General features: G+C 37.4%; 2 protein-coding genes and 1 long non-coding RNA gene across 3 annotated transcripts; 1 reads left to right on the top strand and 2 right to left on the bottom strand.

Annotated features, from left to right (window-relative positions):
* Nucleotides 1–1657: 1657 nt before the first annotated feature.
* Nucleotides 1658–4586, bottom strand: rab33a (RAB33A, member RAS oncogene family). The gene is made up of 2 exons (XM_082178451.1): nt 4218–4586; nt 1658–2766 (listed from the first exon to the last, which is right to left on the bottom strand). Exons 1-2 carry the CDS (start codon nt 4479–4481, stop codon nt 2320–2322), a joined length of 711 nt encoding a protein of 236 aa, XP_082034577.1. The 5' UTR covers nt 4482–4586; the 3' UTR covers nt 1658–2319.
* LOC309505162 lies at nt 4301–24055 on the top strand. The gene is made up of 3 exons (XR_014208340.1): nt 4301–4435; nt 21925–22063; nt 23927–24055. It is a non-coding gene; the product is annotated as an uncharacterized lncRNA (long non-coding RNA).
* LOC309504953 (matrix-remodeling-associated protein 5) lies at nt 7926–23933 on the bottom strand. The gene is made up of 7 exons (XM_082178253.1): nt 23816–23933; nt 21893–22125; nt 21191–21320; nt 20632–21022; nt 16179–19466; nt 13700–14603; nt 7926–10836 (listed from the first exon to the last, which is right to left on the bottom strand). The coding sequence occupies exons 2-7, from the start codon at nt 22084–22086 to the stop codon at nt 8928–8930; spliced, it is 6816 nt and encodes a 2271-aa protein (XP_082034379.1). The 5' UTR covers nt 22087–22125; nt 23816–23933; the 3' UTR covers nt 7926–8927.
* Nucleotides 24056–24578: the final 523 nt, after the last annotated feature.

Here is a 24578-nt window from a genome sequence, read left to right as displayed (position 1 = left end):
CCAAATTGTCATGTTAATACCATTATTTTCTGGTTCTTTTGAATTGAAATGTAACAATAAATAGCCTGTGTGAACCTTGCTTTTGTAGAAATTAAAGCCTTTATGCATTTGGAAGAACCACTTTAAGCTGGTGAAATACTGTGATGCCACATAAAACTTCCCACACGGTTCCACTCGTTCCCAATGTGCATGTGGTGAATTATGAGCAATATCAGATTACATTAAGCATTTTGTTGGGTCACTAAACTATTTAATGCTAACTATCAGAATATGTTTTAATAGTTTCAAAATTTGAATGAGTTTCAAATATACTGAGGGTTAGTGAGGGTTAATGTTAAAAATATTTTAGCATGGAGTAACCACAAGGCTAGGAAAAAGAAATGAATATGTTTTAAGGCAATACAAACATTTGAATGATCATTGTAAAAAACTGCAGTAACTGCATTACTGGAGGGTTTGGATTCCATGTGCAGTTCCTGACGGCTGAAACATTAAAGGGATACTCCACCGAAAAATGAAAATTCTGTCATCATTTACTCACCCTCAAGTTGTTCTAAACATTTTTATGTTCTGTTGAACAACCACAAAAAAATATATTTTGAAGAATGCGGATAACCAAACAGTCACTGGTCCCCATTGACTTCCATAGTATAAAAAAAATACTATGGAGGTCACTGGGGACCAGAAACAGTTTGGTTATATGCATTCTTCAAAATATAATTTTTATTTGTGTGTGTGTGTTCAACAGAACAAAGATACTCATACAGGTTTAGAACAACTTGACTGGGAGTAATTGATGACAGGATTTTAATTTTTGGGTGAACTGTCCCTTTAAGACCATCAGCCAATGATGTTGGAGATGTTGTGTGATGCCCATGAATGAATTTAAATGAATGTGTGACAAAACCAAATTACTGTAAATCTAACAAATGTCACATTTTCTCAATCCTTGAAAGGTTACTCATAAGTGGTATTTATGCAGATAAAGTGCACCCTGAATTAAGTATGAGGGATTGAAAATCATTCTTCTACACAGGCATGAAATATTGTGTAAACCTGTCTAGCTCGCATTCTTTTTGGATGACAGAAATGAAGCATATTGAAGGCCATTATATATTTTTTTCCATTTTTTTCTAATTTTTCCTTGCTAGAAATCTCAAAAGAATGTACTTGATGTTTTACTTTTGAGTAAACTACTTATTTTTTGTAATTATAAAATTGATACTTAATAATACTTAAAAATACTTAATAATATACGAGTTGTTTTGCATTACAACAATGAAAATAAGATTTTTTTCCCCATTACACCCTAGTGTAAAAAACCTACACCAAAATGTATTTAAAATACATTTATTTCTTACTAAGTATCCTAGAAACCCATTAACATGTTTACTGACATATCGCTTAAGACTTACTGATAAAACTATTTGTAAATATTACAATTAAACTTTATTTGGAGTACTTCTTTATTGCACAATGCACATTTCTTAATATTATGCTTAACATGTGTTTTATATTACTATTAGTATAGTATAGTATAGTATAGTATAGTATAGTATAGTATTACTATTCATACAGGTTTATGAATGACGTCATTTATAGTATGATCAGTATTAGTCTTTAAATGCTAGATATTTAAAGCATACCTAAAGTATACTTGCAATGGTTCCATTTCAGCACAATTAAATATACTTAAGTTTATCTTTAGTTGGACCTCAGCACTATTTCTGGATAACTAAAATACATTAAGTACAAAAAAAAGAAAGTTGTTCCAATTTAGCAGACTTTGAGTAAACCAATTTAATATACCAAAAGTACAATTGCAGGAGGGTATTTATACTGTATTAAGTACATAACATGTAAATGTATTTGTAGTATACTTAGCATAAAATAAAAGTATTTCAGTATATTTTAGTATATTTATTTTTCACTAGGGCAGTAATGTGAATTTTTGGGGAAATGTGCTTCTCATAAAAATAATGTCACAATGGAAAAGTGGCATTATTTTCTGTCTCATTTATTTCCTTTTATTTTGAGATGAAGTACGACCAGTTTTGTGGGATTTGCCTTTTAGTGATGGTGTAATTGAAAAGAGAAAAATAAACAACAACATCAACATTTTAAGATAAGCACGCACGCACACACACACACACACACACACACACACACACACACACACACACACACACACACACACACACGCACGCACACACACACACACACAGGGATAGTTCATGACGTAAAGTAACTAAAATGAGTTGCAGGCACATTCTTGCACTGAATTATCATCAATGTTAATAATTCCACAGTTTAAGGTCCTCAGCATGGGCAGGTACTCTTAGGATCGGGCGGATGCGTTAGCCTCACTCTGCCGTCTTCTCTCTCCACGTCTCTGTAGATCAGGGACTTTTGTGCTTTTAGACGACATGCCAGGCACATGAAAATGGAGTCCACATTCTGGCTCTCCTTGGGATCTTTGGCTGATGTTTCAAACAGTAGCATGTTATGGGAATCTGCAAACTTAAGGGCAGTGTTGGAAGGGACCTGGATATGGTCAACTAGATCGCATTTGTTTCCCACCAGAACACGAGGCACTGAGGATGACACCCCGTGCCCGTTACACTCCTGAATCCAGGTCTTTAGGTTCTGGAATGAGGCCATTTTTGTGACGTCATACACAAATACCACAGCATGCACATTGCGGTAGTAGTGCTCCACCATGCTCTTCCGAAAGCGCTCTTGGCCCGCCGTGTCCCATACTTGTACCTGTTACAGAAGAAACAAGACAGAAACTAATTTCAAGGTTGCAGAGAAGGTGAAGGAGAAAACGGATGCATCATAAATAAACTAGCATGACAATAAATACATCTACTTTGGCTATTTTTTTAAGCATTCATGGTGTGATGTTAAATCCAAATGATTACTGGTCAAATATTTGACATTTACTCATAATTGTATATGACTGTGCTCTTTAAATGTCATAGTGTTTCCCTTTTTTAATTTATGACAACATAAATTGGCTCAACATAAAGATCATTTCAGTGTTGATGCAATCGGAATGTTTAGTACTGGCTTCTATTGCATTAGACGGATGTGTAACTTTCTCAAAATACATTTATAATAACATACGAGATACATACAAAAAAACTTTATCAAAATGAATGTATTAAAGGGGTGACTGAACACACACTAACACACACACACACACACACACACACACACACACACACACACACACACACACACACACACACACACACACACACACACACACACAGAGAGAGAGAGAGAGATGTATAGACAGAGAAAGACGATAGATAGATAGATCTCATCTGTGTGTGTGTGCATGTGTGTGTTATCTATGTAATGTCATCCCCTTTCCATCAGTCTATTGTATTAATCACAATAAATGAAAATACAAAATAGTGTTGAACAATACCATAAACATTCTCTTGGACTATCTGGCTCTAGATGGAAGCTGTGGAACATGCTAATGGGTCATTCCGTGTCAAACCAACCAAATTGTAGAATTTTTTTCCTGCCTCAAACTTTTTATTTAGGTCATATTTCTTCTGAAGAAAGACAAAGATTAATAGTGATGAAAGCCAAAATATTAAATGTCATGGATGTATATTTACTGAATAATTTTGCAGAGGTAGTCAAAATGACAATTTTCACCTGAGATTTGGAGCCAAATTACACAGGGGTAAAAATGACTTTAGAAAGATGGTAGCATCATTATTTTATTTTTACACTGAGATTTATTATTTAAATCTATTGACTTTAGCAATCTTTGTAACATTATATGCCAAAAGAAACAGTTCGAAAATGGGGAAAAGCACTTCTTGTGTTTTTTGCCTGAAGTTTGCATGCCTGTAACTCAAGAAGTATTAAAGATATCTTAATATCCTTATATATCGTTGGTTTTTGACCACTGAAAATGTGTTCAATTGACCAGTTTACTCATGGAGGTGCATTAAGATGAAATAGCAGGTGTGATGATTTTTAAATGGTCGACATTATGGCATGTAATTTGATTTGTCTGAAATGAAAGACGATGACCAGGCGATCAGAACATTGATATTACTCAGAATGTAAACATTGAGCTTCCTCATGATGCTGCTGTCTGTCACACGTCCACCCAAACACACAATACAATCGTGACACAACGAGATATCGGCCTTCGGAAAGAGAAAAGCCCCGACAATATATCCCACCTTTATTTTCTCGCCCTCGATTTCCACGGCTTTCTCCCTGAAATCCACGCCGATGGTGGCTTCAGTCTTGCAGGGGAAGGCTCCGCCGGTGAAGCGGAAGGTTAAACAGGTCTTACCCACATTTGAGTCCCCGATGACAATGATTTTAAAAATCCGCGTCTGCACACTGTGGTCTAGAGACGTGCTCAGGTCTAGAGACGACGTGATGTTGGCATGGCGTGAGTTGGCAGTTCTTTCTCTGTTTTCTGGGAATTCATTTGCCATAACGGTGAAATGATGTACCGAGCCTGGTGTTCACTGGTCCGGCGGCGGTGATGATGGTGGTGGTGGGATGGGGGAAGGGATGGCAGATACACTCCCTTTGCAGATGCAGTGAGTTTACATAGACTGACTGACACTAGCTGATGTAGTAGCCTAAACGCAATTAAAATCGTATAATAGCTGAAAAATAAATGAAACTTTAACCATAGTTGAATAAAAATGACAGCATGGGTGTGGTAGTTCAATTTAAAGGGATAGTTCACCCCAAATTTAAAATTCTGTCATTATTTTACTCTCATGTTGTTCCAAACTTGCTGGTATTATTGCAGTAGAATACAAAATAATTTTGGAAGAATCTTTATGTAGTTATTTTCCAGACAGTTCATAGTGATCATATAGCCTTTGTCAACAAAACATCATAAAAGTGTCCAAAAATAACTCCATATGACTCGTGCTCTATGGTGCAAGTCGCCTGAAGTCATATGATTGCTTACAATGTGAGAAATATACCAAAAAAAGTTATTGACGGAAAATACCCCTCTGCAAAACTGTTATGTTATATGCATTTTGTTCAGAAAAATAGTTTGGCAAGGTTTGATGTCTTTGTCTATACTTGCCATTTCTAGGATGTGTCATAACGGTCATAACTGAGCATTACACTTGTTATGTGGAATGGAGAATGACATTTCATTGCAATCATTGCTGCGTGAATCAATAATGACAGAATTTTCATTTTCAGACCTTTAACCATATTGTATTGCTCTATCATAGCTCATAGATTTATGGAGTTCATTTATGTTTCATTTATGTACTGTATCAATCGAAAATTGTTAATATACAGTAAGAGTATGTAGCCATAAAACTAATGTGTATAGAATAGCTCGGATAGTTTGGTCTTGAGTGAATTTAATAAGAAATTCATATTTCATAGTTCATATTGAGATCTGACTTTTGTTTGCAAACTTTAGTATCTTGGCAAATCTATTGCACAGATTGTGACGTTGTTGAGAGATCTCTTCTCAAACTCTAGAGCAGACAATTCAGATAAACACTAAAAAAATCCTGTCTAGGAGACGATATCATTCATATCTCACTGCGATTTTTATTTCCCATGCATTAATTAGTACTATTGCTTGATTCATCACTGTGGCGTCTTACATTTGAAATGTAATAGACCTCAAATTAAATTAATAGGCCCACATTAATTTACTTAGTAATATTGTGCAATTGTGGCATTTTGTAAAATAAATGGTATATATTAAAGAGTTGAAACAAAAATACCATAATAGTATTATTTATTTGCCCAGTGCGGCAGTAAGTATCTTACATAATTGTGTTCTTGTCTTATTTTTTGTACAGCTACCACATCAATAGCAACATTTGTACCATACATTGCCTCATTCCACTCTGACAAGGCCATTTTGTTCTAACGCACTGAAGAATGCAAGAAATTCAACAGGCAGTATTTCAGACAAATTGCAGACATTCTGGAATGTTTTATGTTCAATTTATGTTAGAAAATAAGGTATGTAAAATGATTGTTTACTCTGTGGAATATATAAAAATGTACAAACTAATATTTTTTATAAATTAAAAACAGAATACCAAAGACATCTTATCCTTGGGTCAATGAATGGGCAGATCCAAAGCTAACCAACATTTAACAACATTGATGAGGGCATTTTAAGTGCATTGGTGCACTTAATACATTTTTTAATACAATATATAAACCCAATTTCCAGAAAAGTTGGGACATTTTGTATAATGCAATAAGAATCTGTGATTTGTTAATTCTCTTGAACTTTTATTTAACTGACAAATGTACAAAGAAAATGTTTCCAATGTTTTCACTGACCAACTTAATTGTATTTTGTAAATATAATTTATTTTATTTTGATGGCTGCAACACACTCCAAAAATTTGGAGACAGAGGCATGTTTACCACTGTCACATCACCTTTCCTTTTAATTATACTTTTTAATAATTTGGGTTTTGAGGATAATTGTTGCAGTTTTGCAAGTGTAATTTTTATCCAATCTCGCCTGATTTAAGACATCTACTCAAGAGTCTGTGGTCATCATTGTCTGATTCTCCTTTGATAAACCACTCCGTTGTAGCACGTGCAGAATGAGGCCTATATTGTCTTGCTTCCCAGGAAAGTTGATGGCAGTATATGTCTCTGTACAATCCCAATATACACCTCCACATCAACTGTACCTTCACACATATGCAAGTCAACCATGCCGTTTGCACTGATGCATCCTCATACCAGGACAGATGTTTGCCTTTGCACCTGTTGTTGATGAAAGTCTGGATGGTCCCGTTCATCTTTGGGACCAGAGTGCGAATTACCCCACCATAATTGGGGGGTACTGCTCCTTCACTTCTTCTATGAACATCATGGTCCACTACCAATCCCCACCGTGATCGCCAAGTGCAACATGTGTTGTGCAACGCACATACAAGGTCTAAACATGCGACAAACTGATAATCAGTAGGCTGCATAATATCTCATTGTTATTATATATCCAAAAGAGAACTGTTTTGATCAACTCCCAATTGTTAGAAGTTAAGTGCACTGAAATACCATTCTAATTACTAGTAAAAGTAACACCTTTACAAGAAGCCATATTGTCTATTTCAGGGTTTTTCCTGGCTCAAAATGAGGCGGAGGTGGTAAAATCATAATAATGTATTTTAATAAAACCGCCTATATTTAGATATCTGCATCTGATCATCACATTACAATTATTCAATTTCTTAGTGTTAAGCATGATAATATGGTAACATATCACACTGAAGTAGGCTGATTTAAAATGAACATTTATTTAAAATAAAAGTTCTTCTTTTGGCAAAATTACATTTCCTTAATAGCCTAAACAGAGGCTTTACTCCCTTCAAGCTTAAATTGTCAATGTTTCATTACATCACTGTTTGAAAACACTCAGAATAATTTTTTGTACCTTTATAAAGGGCATTTTCCCCTAATTTTATTAAATGTATGCTCCATCTTTCATTTCAAATTCTTAAATTTGATAAATATATTCAATTAAAATAATTAGACACTAGGCTGTTACCAATAAAATTTAATAATTTACATTGAAAAATTATAACTGTATTAAATAAGATTATTTTAAATATTTTTGAACATACAAATAAGGAATGTTGAAAAGGATAGGCTACTTTATGAAACTAGCGTTTTGTCATTCAATGTTGACACTTGCTTGAGAAGTTGAAGTCGTTCACTATCTCCATTGCTTCTAGCCACGGTGGTTAAAAATGGTATGGTCCACAATAGAGGTGTATGAAATCGCTTTACATTAAAATGTTCCTACAGTGAAAATAGGAGTTGACTTGTATTGTAACTGTAATTATATTTTCACAATATCAGAAAAATGATCTGACCCCCCCAAAGGGACAGAAATATCAGTTTTGGGGGGGTCAGATCATTTTTCTGATATTGTGAAAAAATATAATTACAGTTACAATACAAGTCAACTCCTATTTTCACTGTAGGAACATTTTAATGTAAAGCGATTTCAGACACCCCTATTGTGGACCATACCATTTTCGAATACCAGAATTCGAATTCCCTGTAATTCGAACTATGTTTGGGACTAAGAACTTGATGTCCGTTTTTTCCAAAAACAAGCTGAAACATTGACTCATCTGACCACAGCATATATTTCCACCGTCTTTTAGACCATCTGAGATGAGATTGCATCTCTGCTTTGAACAGATGTATAGCTTTTTTCTTTGCATAACAGAGATTTAAGTTGCATTTCTTGATGACTGTGTTAAGTGAAAACGGTTTTCCAAAGTACTCCAGAGCACATGTGACTATATTTAACAGTAGCATGATGGTTTCTCATGCAGTGCCATCTGAGGGCTCAAAGGTCACGCACATTCAATGGAGGTCTCCTGCCTTGCCCAAAACAGACTGAAATTTCTCTGGATTTCCTGAATCTTTTCACAATATTATGTATGGTAGATGGTGAAAAACATAAATTCTTTGCAATCTTGCATTGAGAAATGTGATTTTTGAATTGTTTGACAATTCCTTCATGAAATTTGGCACAAAGTGGTGAACCATGACCCATCTTTGCTTGCAAAGACAGAGAATCTCCTTTTACACCCAATCACAAAACCCTCACCTATTACAAATTCATCTGCTAATTGCGTTTCAAAAGAGTTTAACTTGGATATTCTATTATCTTTTCACTTTTATTTAGCCTCTGTCCCAACTTTTTTGTAGTGTATTGCAGCCATATATTTACAAAAAAAACAGTTGGTCAGTGAAAACATTGGAAAACTTTTCTTTGTACTTTTGTCAGTTAAAAAAAGGTTCAAGAGAATTAACAAATCACAGATTGTGGATTTTATTGCATTTTACAAAAGGTTCCAACTTGGGGTTATATCTATATTATCTAATGGATGTATGTCTATTGCTCAGATCACTTGAAGGTATGTTGATTTGAAGTCCGTTCCCAAGGCATTTCTAGCATTACATTTGTAAATCCCTGAGTTCATGAGGCCTGGGTCCTGTATTACCAAATTTCCCTCCTCTGTCATGTGAATTCCACTCTGTGCTGTGAAGCGACTATTGGGTACAAGTGTGGTGCGTCCAGGCAGAGTCCAAGAAATGTCTGGTTTGGGTATGCCAGAAGCTATGCAGTTCAGAATCACAGGAGACCCCCTGTTAACTCTGGTTATTGAAGGTGGAGCATGAGTGATTTGAGGTGGAAACACCATAATACTCACTGGATATGACAATGTTGATGATCCAAATGTGTTTTTGGCTTTGCAGGTATATGTTCCTCTATCAAATTTGGAAGTTTCTTTTATTTGAAGTGTGCCATTAGATAAATATGTTACTCTTCCAATAACTTGAGGCTTGTCCAAGACCAGGCCATTTGGAAGAGTCCAGGTAATTGTTGCCTGAGGCCAACCATCCGTATTACATGGCATATTCAGTGTCTGCCCAAATGAAATCTTCATTGTTGCAGCAGTACTTCTAATTTGAGGCTTTTGTCCAGGTTCTAAAGCATAGCGCTTTTCTCCTTGTCCAGCTACATTTTTGGCCAAGCATCGATATACACCTTTGTCAATGACACCTGGTTGCATAATGTGTAAAGTCCCATTTCCCAGGAAGTGAGTGAACCGTTGAAGTTTCATGCCTGGATTCAGTGCTGTTCCATTGGGTAGAATCCAAAGAAACTCTGGCTTTGGTTTTCCTGTAGCACGACACTCCAAAGAAATGTCATCACCATCTTGTTTGAGAGGAAGAACCTCTATATTTGGCACTGAAAAGCTCGGCTTCTCAGCAAGTGATGCTACTTCCAGGTCAACTGCTAGACTTGCTTCCCCTAAGAAATTCTTGGCTACGCACAGAAACCGACCTTCATCAGTCTTTCGAATGCCCCTCAATTCAAGAGTGCCATTCCTGTGGACTTGGAACCTGCCTCCCATATATGGGGTGGGTAGAGACATGCTATAAGGTGTGGTCCAGGTGACCTGTGGCTCAGGCATACCCTCTGCTTTGCAGTCCAGCAGCAGTGTCTGGTAATACACTGCTAAAACTTTGTTCTCTGTTCGCCCACTCTGTCCATTGATTTGCGGCCCTTTAACATCAACTAGAAGCTTCACATTTTTGATGTAATCTCCGGCTGGGTTCCGTGCCACACAGGCATACTTTCCCTGATCAGCCAAAGTCAGTTTTTTTATGATCAGAGTCCCATCGTTCAGGATTTGGTATTTGACCGAAGATGAGGTAATTATCTCATTCCTTGGTGAGATCCAAATAATCGTAGGTGGTAAAATACCTGTAGCATCACACTTCATTTGGACTGATTGCCCGAAAGGTGCCCACATGGATACCTGCTCTTTAGAAGATATTTGGACTGAGTTTGGCACCACTTGGACAATTACTTTCATAGCATCCTCCCCCAGGTTGTTCTTAGCGAAGCATGTATAATTGCCTTCATCCTTTTTTCCCATTTGTTGCAACAAAAGCGTTCCATTCCCAAAGATGATATAGCGCCGGTTACGGGTTCCGCTGTCATCCGACTGAAGGGCATTGTTGATCATGGTGCCATCTGGGAGGCTCCATGAAACCTCAGGGTCTGGAAGGCCAGAAGCTACACAGTCCACCAGGAAGTTGTCTCCATTAGCTATTCTTTTATGTTGTGCCCCATTGTTCTCTATCTTTGGCGGCCTCATGAGAACCTCTACTTGGAACAGCTCCATGTCCTCACCATTTGGTCTTTGATACATGCAAAAATAATTGCCTCCATCTTTCTCAGTCAGTCTCAGAATTCTCAGAGTGCCATTGGGGAAAGCAGTGATGTGCCTTTGTGGACTGAGAACAAAAAGAGAGAAATTGTTTACACCTTTTTATGACAGCTGAACTCTTTCATAGTAATTAACTATGATAGAATAAAATAGCTCATAGAATTCTTCCTACACTGCACACCGTGCAATTTCTTTTCCCTGTCCATTACAATTGTTACTTGTCAGATTTTGTCAGATATGAGTCCGGTGAGATTTAGCATAAAAACTAAGCTGGACAGAGTGGCATCTATGCTTATTCAGACTGTGTGATACATCTACAATTTTGGTCATGATTGACAGCGCTGACTGGGAAGTCCACATCCATTCAGGGGTGCGTTTCCCATATAGTGACGTAACTCACTGCATAACTCCGTAGTACTATGAATCGTGGTATGCATTGGTTTTCCGAAACCTTAGTAACTGGCCACACCTCTGTTGTTTGATCCGTGTTATAGATAAAATGAACTAATTTAATAATTTATGATCTTTACAACAGAACTGAATCAACACTGAACTGACTTTAGCTGAACGACAGCCAAAATGCATAATTTTGAAACAATCTATATTGTATAAAGTGCTAAATAAATAAAGGTGACTTGACTTGACATTGGCTCAACATATGGGAGTGTAGATAATGGCATCACGTGTCTGAGTTTTTGCTTTGTAATGTTTTATTTTGACCACTAGAGGTCCCCATAGGACTCTCGTGTGTAAACGTGTGCCTTTAGTAATCAGTGCTATTGTTTTCTCGTTCTGTGCTGTGTATTAAAGCTGGTCTGTTTCTCTGTATCTTTGCCTGGTTATTGTTGTTCCTAAGCAAGTTACTGTCGTAAGTCTGCTTTTGTTCCAAGAAGTTTTCTTTTGTGCCTTTTGGATTGTTTCCTTGAGTTTATTGTTGCAGTTTTATGGATATTCTTCTGTTTTTGTGGCTGTCTTGAAGAAAGGGATTTTTTTATTTTTTTACCCACATGAAGGTGTTGGAGTAATAACTCCTGCTAATTAATCCAATCAATTCGAGATTGCAGTTAATGTAATATTATTATAGTTAATGTAAATTAACAAACAACAGAAAGCTGTTCATTTATTTTAATCACGTTAACATTCTGTATTTAACTGCTGTATACTTTACTCCCGTATACATTCAGTCAGCAGCTTACTCCACAACATAATTTCTCTGAAATGCTGCTGTAAAGAACATGGCATCTGAGGACTACTTTAACCTTTGTGTTTCCTTTTCAAAGATAAACTTTGAATGTTGACGTCACAAAGCTTTGTTTGAAAGTAAAAAAAAAAAAAAACTTGTTTTTTGATGAGCACTAATATAGACAAACTAGTTGTTTGACTGAATGTCTCTCTCACTGTCTCTCTTTCACACCACACACATTGGGTTTTCATGTTTTATATTGTACAAACTGTATATTCTATCATCATAAATTGCTGTGCTCCTTTCCGTTAAACTGTAAACAGCAGTGAAAGGTCCACTCTATGGACGCAATAATGAAGTGACATTATTCACATTAACATTAAAAGGATTAAAAGGAAATTTAAGTGTAAAAGGATTAACAAATTACAAGAACAGACCATGATTAACCATGTTAAATATCACTGTAGTAAAATAAATATATATAGATATTTAACACACCCATAATATTGCTGTGGAAATAATCAAGCTTTTGGGGCATATATATATATATATATATATATATGTATGTATGTGTGTGTGTGTGTGTGTATTATGTAATATAGTTTGCCTTAATGAATGTTCATTAACTTTAGTATTGAGTGATAATATCTCAAAGTGGATAACAAATAACAAATACTGTATTTACCTACTTTAGAAATGTTACAGTTAACACTAATAGGGATGAAAATGGGGAGAAAAACTTGGGGAGAAAAAAAAGAGATTCTCAGTGCACTACAGTGATTTATTCATGGGATATTTTGTAAATTAAATCGGGACAGTAGACCACAAATGCACAGTATATGTTGTCTTTTTTCATGCTACAGCGGAATACAAAGAAATAAGAAAATAGGAGGAAAAGAAAGCAGCGACTGAAAAGAGCTCTTTCCATATTCTTGTGATGCGATATCACATAAAAAAAAAAAAGCTTTGTGTTATTCTTCTGAAGTCTGAAAATAAAAGTTTTAGGGAAATTGACAGCTCATTCAGTCAAAATGGCTGATGATGATTATGTGTTAGTGGAACCTTATTATTTGAAATTATTTGTTTCAGTCTTTTTGAATGGAATTTCCCCAAACCGTAAGTACCACCCATCATTTAAAATGCATTAGTCTTGTCAGGAAAAAAGTGGATTGGTTCTTCATTAAAATGTTGTAGCTAAAGTCACATTGCATGACTGTGAACCAAAATTTCAGATTTTTTTTTGATAAATTTTAGTTGAAGGCATAATAATGACTGACTAATGTTAAACATTTGTTATGTAACTGCTTTAAGTAGCCTGCTGCATAGCTGGCTGAGCATTTAGACAAATTGCCCTTGCATCCCGCTCTGTTACTGTATTGTCTGGATCAGCAGGGGTTGTTTGGGCTGAGACAGACTGCTTGTTTAATCTACGCAAGACATGGTTTGAATTCCACTAGTGATGAAGTTGGCCTGCTGTGAGTTTGAGAGCATATGTCAGCTTGAACAGTGAGGACCAATAATTGCTCAAAAGAGAAAAGTAAAACACTTAATAAAGGGGAAATAACAATACAGTTTAAGGCTTGACTTAAATAATACCACTGTAGGATTGTTATGAAAGGGAAAAGAAGTTCCCACATTGTTAAGCAGAAAAACTCATCATTATTTTATTCTAGAAAAAAAAATTCTAATCTTGCTCGATAGAACATATATACATTTAGCTTATATTTAACAGCATAAAACATGCTACCTGTACTGATGTTCCAGTATGGTTTTAGATGGCAGTCTCCAGACTGTACCTCTGTGGGAACCTATGGACTCTGGACAGTGCAGGAAAACTATGGATCCATATGTTGCCTTGACACTGTGTTGCTGGTATAGGCCTTTCCAGGGGCCAGGAGCCTCTTGCCTAACATCCATCTGCACCGTTCTTTTAGCAAAACCCACTGGGTTGGTTGCTGAGCACTCATACCTCCCTGAATCATTGGGAGTGACGTTCTTTATATAAAGTGTTCCATTTGGGAAAATAAATATCCGGCTTCCAATAAACTGTGTGGGCTTGATTTGTGAACCATCAGGGAGAACCCACTTAATAAGAGGGAATGGCTCTCCTTTAGCAGTGCAATCCACATATACGTTTCTTCCAATATTCGTAAACATTGTATCATATGACATCTCAACAATTATTGGAGGTAGCGCTGCAACACGAATGTGGTATGTGAGTGTATCAGCTCCTGCTACATTGCTGGCAATACACTTATAATCACCTTTAGTGGAAAAGTTTGCTGAATGAATACTCAGTGTTCCATTTGGAAGAAGAGATATTCTTCGGTCAAGGAAACCAATGTCTCGCACAAACGTCCTATCTGGAAGAATCCATGAAATCTGAGCTTCTGGTTTACCCAAGGCAATACAGTCCAAGCTGACTGGGTTTCCCAAAATCACTGAGACATCTCTGGCCCTTGAACTCATGATTTTTGGAGGCTGAGTCTGGACAACCAGGGTAACTACCATGCGGTCTGAGCCAAATTTGTTTTGAGCTGTGCAAAGGTACTGGCCTCTGTCTTGCAGCTGGACGTTTTTAATCACAAAAGTACCATTTGAAAGGACCTCAAATCTTTGTCCAAGTTTTGTGTTGATCTGAATTGTTGCACCTGTAAAGGAGTTGGAAAAAATAATCAAGCATAAACATCAACAAACTATTAAAAAAATGTACAAGCCAAACACAGTTTAATGATAGCCGTTATTACAGAAAATAATTACAGCTCTAATTACAAGCAAATTTTTTTTTAAAATATACGTACAATGTAAAAACATTTATGCACACAATAAGTGCATTGTATCAAACAATTATTTTAAAGGGGTCATATGATGGTTCTAAAAAGAACATTAATTTGTGTATTTGGTTTAATGCAATGTGTTTACGCGGTTTTAGGTTTAAAAAAGTCATTATTTTACACATACCGTACATTATTGTTGCTCCTCTTTGCCCCGCCTTTCCGAAACGCGAAAATTTTTACAAAGCTCGTCGTTCTGAAAAGCGCAGTGTGCTCTGATTGGCCAGTGATTCAGTGCATTGTGATTGGCCCAATTACAATTACTATGTAAACATAAAACCATGTCTGTATTTGTGATCGTAGAAACGACAAACAAGCGATACTTTATACTGCTCAAAACTCGCGTTTGAATAGTCCGTAGCAAATTCTTTAAATGTGAAAACATTCTTACGTATGTGAGTCAGAAGCGCCAGAATGTACTTGTAAAAGATGGAATTGCCCCACTTTTTAGAATCAGCCTTTGTACACAGCACAGCCGGAAAAAAAACAGTGTCTCCACAACATGGCGGTGCCGGCAGCAACAATAATACAGCGAGAATAAAAGTTACGCCTTCTTTCTTTGCATATACATTTGGGCGGAGTTATGAAACTCTGCCCCCACACACTGACGTAGATTTGTGGGGGCGTGTTTGAACGAAGCGTTTTAGGAAGGTGTGGCTAAGCCTTAACTTTTACAAAGAATATCTCTTTAGGTTTGAGACTTTGAGCTTTGTAACTCTGCAGATCTTATACATGCACAAACAGCTTAACTGTTTAGACAGTTAACTGTTTAACTGTGTGTTAACTGTTTTAACACACAAAGAAAAAGGAAAACAAGAAATCGCATCATATGACCCCTTTAAATGTTAGTACATAGTAGTTAAAGACACCTAAAATAAAGTGGGACCAAATGATGTATAGCTCTCACAATGGGGTCTTTCAGCTTTTTTATAGCTGCCAGTGAACTTCCAAAACAGGGTATGTAGAGTGACCTCTAGGACAAAACAAATGTATCTTTTATAATATAATATATAATTATGATTTTAACTTGCACTCTAGGGTGAGGGTCACAAAAAAATTTATAATAATAATTTAAAATAGCATGCCAGCCAACCTATCTCACGAAGAGAAGTCGCAATAATAATTCTGGTATAAGAAATGTATCTAAATATTTTATGGTTTTATTTTCCATAATTTTACACCAAGTGAAGACTGTCACATACATGTTCAATTTGGTTAATATAGTTGGCCAAATAAATGTGATCAGTTTTGGTATTATCTTGGGCAATTATTAAGCATGATGGCATGATTATGCATTTGTTTACTGTCAAAGTTAAGCACTCTAAAAGGGGATCTCATCTTCCATTCAGCTAAACACATCCACAGAAGTTTTGTAATGAAAAATCGCCTAACCTGTTGAAACTTTGGTCCATGAAACAACAGGTTTGGGGTCCCCAGATGATCTACAGGACAAGAGCACATCTGCCTCTGCTAGAGCAGATACAGTAACGGATTCAGTTGCTGTGATCCTGGGTTTGACGCCACTGCCCATCAGGTTTGGAAAGGGAATGGCAGTGATCTTTGCTCCAAAATGACTGTAGTGCCAGCGACTACCATAGGGTACGCTTGCTGTGGAGGGTGGTTTGTTTGTATATGCTAGTAAGGATGGGGGAGTCACAGGCTTGTAGGTGCTTGGGACATTTGGTGCTTGGTGAGGCTGTTGAGTGGGATAATATGTCCTTGACTTAGAAGTGACAATCTTTCCCAGCTGGGCTTGTCGATATGCATCAAGCTGTGATTGTCTATATCTGTTTCTGAGCCTGTTGAAAAGTAAGTGGTTGCGTACATGAGACGAGCTGACATGTGGAGCTATGGTCCTCAGAAAGGAAGCTGTTGCTGACCCAGAAATGTAAGCTGTGGGCTTTGCTGTTTGAGCAGTGATTTCAGGCCAGTTGGTGACCCCTGCACCCCTTTGTTGGAAATACCAAGTTTTGTCTTGGGAGTGGTGGTGCCTTGAGCTATGAACTGTGGGCCAGAAGGGAATGCCATAGTTCTTGGCCCAGAAGGGAGACTGAGTGTAGGGATGTGGTGTAATTGAGATTTGTTTTTTTGGTGTATTCTTTTGGATTAGCCAAGGGTGAATAGGCACACCTTCAGGATGCATTCCCCAATTGTAAACACTCTGTTGGTCCACATTAGTTAAGGTTGGTTTCCCAGTCATATGTGCTCTTTTTGTTTCTGAAGCATTTATGTTGCTGGTTTGAAGATGAGGGATGGCTGTTGTCGAAATCTGCCTTGTCTTATTGTCATTTGGGTGGCTATTAGTTCTAAAAATGATCTCTATGTTTTCATGCCCATACCTGTTGATCTGTCTGGGGGCAAGTGTAGCAGGAACTACTTCAGTTTCTTGCAGAGGTGTTGTACTTAGGAGCTGAACTAACCCAATGTGTTTTGTTTTGCCTTTAAATTCATTAAGCTTCTCCTTTTTTATGAATGTTGTTATAGGTGTTTTAAGAAGATCTTCTGTGACAGTCATGGCTAAGCTTTCAGTTACTGGGTAATGAGTAGGAGAAACTTCTAAAATCATTGATGTTTTGTTTTGGGTTGGAGAATAAGAGTTAGTGGTCACAGTCTTTACTGGAGATTGGGTGAATGGTACTGCTGTAGTGTAAGCTAGGGTGAAATATGGTCTCTTTGGACGTGGTCTACGTGATGGAGGCCTACGGTGCCTATATGGGAATCTTCGTCTTTGGTTCCAGATGGAATTATTGTTAACCCGTATTTTCTCTTCTATTGTGTGTCTGTCTACCTGTTTTACCAGCTGTGACTTAGGTCCAGGTACAGTTGTTGAGTCCATGTGTACTAAAGTCAAATCTGAAATGTTAGAATCACTTGTCTTGTAATTCGATTTTTCTCCTTGTGTAGTTTCTTGTTTTTCATACTCACTTTGGGATGGTGGTTTCAGCTGTTTCGTATTGTAATTGTGTATGCTTGAACTTATGCTGGGACTGCTTGCTGTAACTTCTGTTTGAGTAGTTTGAAAGGTGTCAGCTGTCGAAGGGGTGGTGGTTGTAGTCATTGACGACTCTGTCACTGTTTTTGAGGTTTTTGTAATTTGTAGTTGCGTTGTAACTGGTGGCATGGTTGAGAGTTTAGCATTAGCTTTTGCAAGAATCTGTTCCCAGCGGCTGGGGTCAAGCTCTTTGACAGAGTTATTCGGTTTTCTCACACTCTCCTTTATTTTATTTTCTTTTGCATTTTGTCGGCCAATGCCCTCTCTGTATTTTCCACTGACCCTCTGAGGTGTTAGTTTAGCAGTTGGTCGTTTGATTTCTTCATATCCTGACGCTTCGCTGTCCTCACTCTCAAAAAGCGGTAATTCGCCATTAGATACGGTAACACCTTTTTGTGCTTCTTCCTTTTTACCAGTTACAACAATTAGATGAGACAACATATCAGCCCCATAGAGGTTAGCTGCTAAACAGCTATACTCTCCAGCATCCTCGTAAGTCAGTTTTTTGATTATCAAAGTGTTGTTCTGTGACATGTACACCCTTCCTTTCATGTCTGATGCTTTGAGAATTTTATTGTTTGGAAGGTACCATCTTGTCTCAATTGGATGAGGAGATGTTACTAAACAGGGAAGAGTAAGAGTGTCCCCATTCTCCACAGACATCTTCTTTCCATTTAAATCACTGGGACTTAACAGACGCATCCTGACTGTGAGTCTATAGGAGACGATGTCTACATTAGTGTCTGTCCTCACAAAGCAATGATAAAGTCCAGAGTCTGCTATACTTGCATTTTTGATTACTAGCCTGTAATTCTCCAACCTTAATTTATGGGAATCAGTTTGATCCACTGTTGTTAAGTCTGGAAGCATCCACTCCACATGCTGATGCCCTGTGCTGAGCACACTACAATCCAGACTGACTTCAGAGTGTTCTAGTACTGACTGAATTCTCCCTGGAGCTCCTCTTTGGATCATAGCCCAGGAGGAGACAACATCCTCCTCATCCCCTCTTCCAATGATGTTCTTTGATATAAAAGTGGAGAAGTTCAGCACCAGTTTTTTTGTTGTAGTTTTGCGCCTGTTCAGCTGAAGGGTGACCCTTGGTTGTAAAAGCCAGGCTGGTTCAGCTATTAAATGTCCTTTGAGCTCTGTAAAATATGGTGATTCTTCACTTGAGGCTTGAGAGTATTGAAAAGTCACCTGGGAAGAATTTCCAAGTCTGGTTCCCCGTTCTAAAATAGCTGGGCTCTCATAGTAATAGGCAACTAACCTCCAAAGGTTCTGAAGAGCATCTCTATCGATCTCACACTCCAGCAGTGTACGTAGAGTCACATTTACAGCAATCTCATCTGTTCTCCTCACTGGCTCCCACACCATGGAGGTGTCTTCAACAGGGTGTGTTACATTACAAGCCACGTGTGCTCGATTCCCATGGCTGTCAGAGAGAATAAAGGTCAGGTGGCCAAGAGGACGCTCCAAGTCCTTGATGTAGGGGGAATCTGGCTCCTGATCTTCCCACACGCTACTCTCTCCGATTTTTAGAGGGGACTGAAGGGAGGGTTGGCCACAGGTGAGTTGATTGGTTGAAAGCTGCAAGATCTGGCTGTTATTCAAAGGCTGTGGAGAGGCACATGCAGCACAGTTGCCAGCATCTCCAGAGTCACGGTCCTTTTTGCACTTAATAACTCCTTGAAAGAGTGAGAGGGATAGAGAATGTTTCAGTAAAAAAAAAACTTTTCTTTGTTTGCCTTTTCAGTTATTTGCAGCCAGTAGAGTTGTACACATTCAGCCTTAAATTTAATTTTACAATACAATGCATCTAAGGGCCAATTCACCCAGCACAGACAAATGGCAACAAAGACCAAAAAAAGGGTTGGCCGTTAGATTTATAATTTTATGAAAAGTAACTGTCACGTTCACACTGCCCAAACAGACACTGACAAACTCGAGCACCCACGAAAATGGTTGAGCACCCACAGAAAAACACGAGATATTCTCCATTCATTTTAACCAATAAAAATAAAAGATTGCGGCTTTCAGACACAACTTTCTTCCCGTCTCTTTATGACAACTGTAAAGACTCTAAATACAAAAGGGTTTTACCCTTTATAGTTCATTTGAGGCGGTTTCTATGGCGTTAAATGTTGAGAGCGCATTATTGTAACGCGAGAGTGCATCTATTTAACGAATCTCTCCGCTCGCAAGCGGATTTCTTTCACTCTAGCACACAACTTACTGGACGCGCGCTTTCAAATATGGCTCTGCTCTCGCTCAGATTTTACGTGTGCATGCTCAAACTTTGTCTAGTGTGCTCTCGCGAATCTCGATGCTCGTTCTGTAGAATTGTCTTGTAGTTTGTCCGGAAACATGCCATTTTCACTACAAGGATAATTTACTAAGCACACCCAGCACCTACACACAGTCTTAGCAAGGGACATTTCGGGGCCAGATCAGATTACGTCACAGTTTGTTGCCTTTTGTTGGAAAATCATATCACACTGCTCAGACATTCCACGACCCAACAAACACCGATTGAACATGGTCAGTTGGGTGAAAACAAATCCAGACCAACGCCAACAAATGCTGACAGGGGTAACACACTGATCCAACAAACTCCGACAGACTTGTTTGTTGGTGTTTGTTGGCATTTGTCTGTGCGGTGTGAATTGGCCTTAAAACTGATGATAAATGTGACTATTTAAAATATATAATGTATGAACACACTATCTGAGAAGTTCAAAATATTTGTGTACAATGTTTTTTTCAGTTTTATTTTATTTTATTTTATTCCATTTATATCAAATTCTGAGTGAGTGATGCAAAGGTTGGAAAATACAATCAATGTAGTTTCACCCTCATGATTTTTGTCCCACTCCAAGAGCCAATGTAAGTTGCAGTCACAGGCCCAGGGGTTTCCATGCAGGGATAGGACTTCCAGCCTGTGCAAGTGCTGCAGAGTTCCAGGCAGCAGGTATTCTAGTTGGTTGTCTGCCAGGTGCAGGTGCCGCAGTCCTGAGCTCCAAAATGTGCCCAGGACTGAAACAGTAATAAATGTGTGAGAGTGAAGGTCCTGCAGTCTGTTTCCCTCCAGTTGCAATAGCTTTAATGATGTGAGTCCTCTGAATGAAAAGGGCTCAATGAAGTCAATATGGTTGTGGTCTAAATGAAGCCGTACAAGGCTTGTCAAGCCCTCAAACAAACTGGGATCAACTCTTTTGAGTTGGTTGTAGCTCAACTTGAGTATCTGTGCCAAAGAAGAACAACAATTACTCAAATGCTATTTCAAAGTCATGTCTCATAACTATTTATATCGTTTTATCAAAAACTAGAGACACAAAGAAGCTACAGTAAAATAGTTAAATATAATGTGTTTTCCTTTGTACATCTCATATAACCATATATGAATATATACCTGGAGGGAACGGAGGTGGTAAAAGGATCCGGAAGACACAGAGGAGATATCGTTTCCATGGAGCATAAGCATTTCCAATTGCCGTAGGTTCACAAAATCTGAAGACTCAATCGTGCCAATGCTGTTATAGCTTTGTAGTAGACAAAGAGGATTAAGGATTTTTTTTTTTTTTTTTTTTGCTTAAGACATATCACATTGGTTACCCCTTAATTTTGTAAGATACAGAGTAATCAACACCAATTTTGAATATCATTTAATTAATAGAATTTAATTAAAGAAATTCATACAACCACAAGTGTCACAATACCCTTTTTTTCTTTATTTTACACTTTTTGTGAAGTGCAATTTTGAATATCATTTAATTAATAGAATTTAATTAAAGAAATTCATACAACCACAAGTGTCACAATACCCTTTTTTTCTTTATTTTACACTTTTGTTACACTTTTTGTGAAGTGCAATTTTGAATATCATTTAATTAATAGAATTTAATTAAAGAAATTCATACAACCACAAGTGTCACAATACCCTTTTTTTCTTTATTTTACACTTTTTGTGAAGTGTTTGCTTAAAAAGATCCTGTGTGACTTAAGTGTTCATCTTGGTGCCTCTTTATATGCACATTTGTATTTAAACATGAATATGTTCGGTCTGCCAGTAGTTCTTTAGCTAAAAGCAAAAGCCAACAACACAGTAGCTTACCCTAAATTGAGTCTCTCTGTGTCCTGGGGTAGGTTTCGTGGGGCAGAGGGGAGGTGACGGAAGGTACAGTGCACTTCCTTAGGGCTGGGGCAACTACAGGACCTTGGGCATGCATACAGGCAGCATGATGGCAAGATGAGCAGCAGATACAGAGCTGCCAACATCAGGAGAGTAGGTACACCCACTGGAGCCATGTCCCACTCATGCCATTATCTGATTTAGGAACAGTGTGACTGCAAAGCACATACAGTACAATGTAAGCAATGTGTTGATACAAATCAAGTAACAGCAATCAGTCTACAATTTCACTTGCAAAAGATAGAAATGACTGCAAGTTAAAATGAAGCAAAACACAAATTTAAATGTAAAAAAAAAAAAGATTTGAACTTATGTTGGATTGATGTTGAATGTCTCCTAGAAGCTTTTTGAGTTGCCATGTGACAATACGCCTGAAGTGTGATGCATAAACCTCTGAAAGTTTTGCCCATGCCTGACTAGCAGAGATAACATATTGCAACATTTAAAAAAAACAAAATCCACATATGTCTCTTAAAGAATGACTGAGGAACTGTGATTCAAGCAACATACTACTCATCAGTTTATTTGATCCGTGACAGATGTAATGTAATAAATTATAATGGCAATGTGCAAGTACCTAGTTTCACTAAATAATAATACAAATTATTTAATGATCTGTAGACACTGTGAAGTGTGACCTAATTTAACCAATTATAATTACTGCACATATTTAGGAATATTTACTGTGTTGTACATACAACAAATATTTTGCTAAGTTATTTACACACACAATTTGCTGAAATGTTTGTCTCAGGTAAAGCATTGCATGGGTTTCCTACCACAATCTGGCAACTCATCCACAGCTTAATTACACAAACTACATTTAAGAGGAAGAAGAAAAGTGTTTTCTTTCTAAATACAAAAATGTTTAGATTATGAGACACAGAAATGCCTGTTTTGCATTTTAATTACTTTTCTGCCAGCTTGGGTTGCTCAAATCTGCTGTTTAGTGCAGAGCAGCCAAAAAGGTGAAACGTCAGGCATGATTTATTCAGCTGACAGAAGCCCAATGATGACCCATGATGACTCTCAGACCATTTTGGACAATTTTATTCTCTCTGCATTCCTGTCTCTTTCATGCTGCTACCAGCTGCTGGTAAGATAACTACTCTATATCAGGATACTGACTGAATGAATATATACATGGGCCTGTAAAGAAGTCCAACAATTTACATCCAGTATTTTCTGGTTTGGTATTTGAATCTATTATGAATTATAATTGGTCTAACTGCTGTTGCACACCCTTGCACAGAAAACTACTAGCACTGTAAATGATCTAGTGGCAGCTTATGCAATAAAGCATAATCATAAGTTTACTATATCTTGCAAATGATTGGGTCTCTAGTAATATTAAAGTTTCATACAAATTAGTTCTGCTTTGACTTTTGAGGGCATAATTTATGTTGAAATTAATTCAAATTGATCTTTGGTGACTTGAATTACTGTGGAATACTGGCTGATTGCCCTGGAACTCAAGACAGAGATTCACTTTACTTTTAAAATATTAACTAAATTCATACATAATTATGTCAAAGATATTTAAAAAATCATCAAACCTCAACGCTTCTTTGAAGTTAACTTTTGCTCAGGCTTCAGTTCTGTTTAATATGCAAGGTCATAAGTCAAATTTATGTGAATTTATTCAAATAGGATAAAACTCAGATTCTAATGAAACCACAAAGTTCCCCTAATGTCCAAGAGGAACTACAGTGAACTTCTCAATATGCACTGAAATATTTATAAGAAAGCTCTGAAGAAAAAAAAACAACCGGCATGCTATTTGTGATAATTAGATGCTGAGACAGATCTCAACTTGAGTCCCTTGGAACAAATATTGCGTCTTACCTTAAGATTCCTGTTGACAAAACGTTACAGGTGAAGGCGAAGTGTGTAATTGTTTGCAGATGACTTGTTAAAGTTCCGTAATTGTGTTTATCCCTGTACTTGACTGAGCAGGAACTGTTGGAGGCTCTGAGTGATGGAGGCTTATCTGGAGAAAGTCGGACTCCAGGAGTAGCAGTCAACTACATCTGGAGAAGTGCTTAACTCCCACCTACACTCCTCCTCTGAACTGGCCTGTACAGGGGGAGGGAATGCTGGGAGACTTGGCTTCCATCCATCCCCTCTCTTCCTCCATTACCTGAACTTCCTGAAGTTGTTTCTTTCCTGATGTTTCTCTTTCTCCTTGTGCCTGCACTTTGTTCTCTTCTAACTCCACTCTTCTCTTACTCACTGTTCTGTTTTCTTACTTTTAAACACATTCATAACTGCATGCATATGCAAACACATGCTCACCTCAGTGTGTCCCACTCACACTTCTTTTCATTTTCAGACATTCACATTCTGTTTATCATTTCCCCTTCTGTTCAGTTTCCAGCAGTTCCATGAACTTTTAAAAGGCCACGAGAGCTTATTTTCTAAAGCATAATTAATGCATGAGAGACTAATTGCCAGTGACAAAACTATTGTTTGCAAAATATTAATCAAATCAACTAGTCATAATGGGAAAGAGTATCACAAAAGTTCACTGTCAAATAAGCACAGTATTATTGTGCTCATTTGGTAACCTTGGGTAAAAATGCTGGTCAATTAAAGGACTGAAAGGTTC

This window comes from Leuciscus leuciscus, assembly GCF_965113295.1.
Source record: "Leuciscus leuciscus genome assembly, chromosome: 8".
NCBI classification, from domain to species: Eukaryota; Metazoa; Chordata; class Actinopteri; order Cypriniformes; family Leuciscidae; genus Leuciscus; species Leuciscus leuciscus.
Note: the sequence above shows the minus strand (reverse complement) of the source record. Positions and strands in the feature narration are given on the sequence as shown.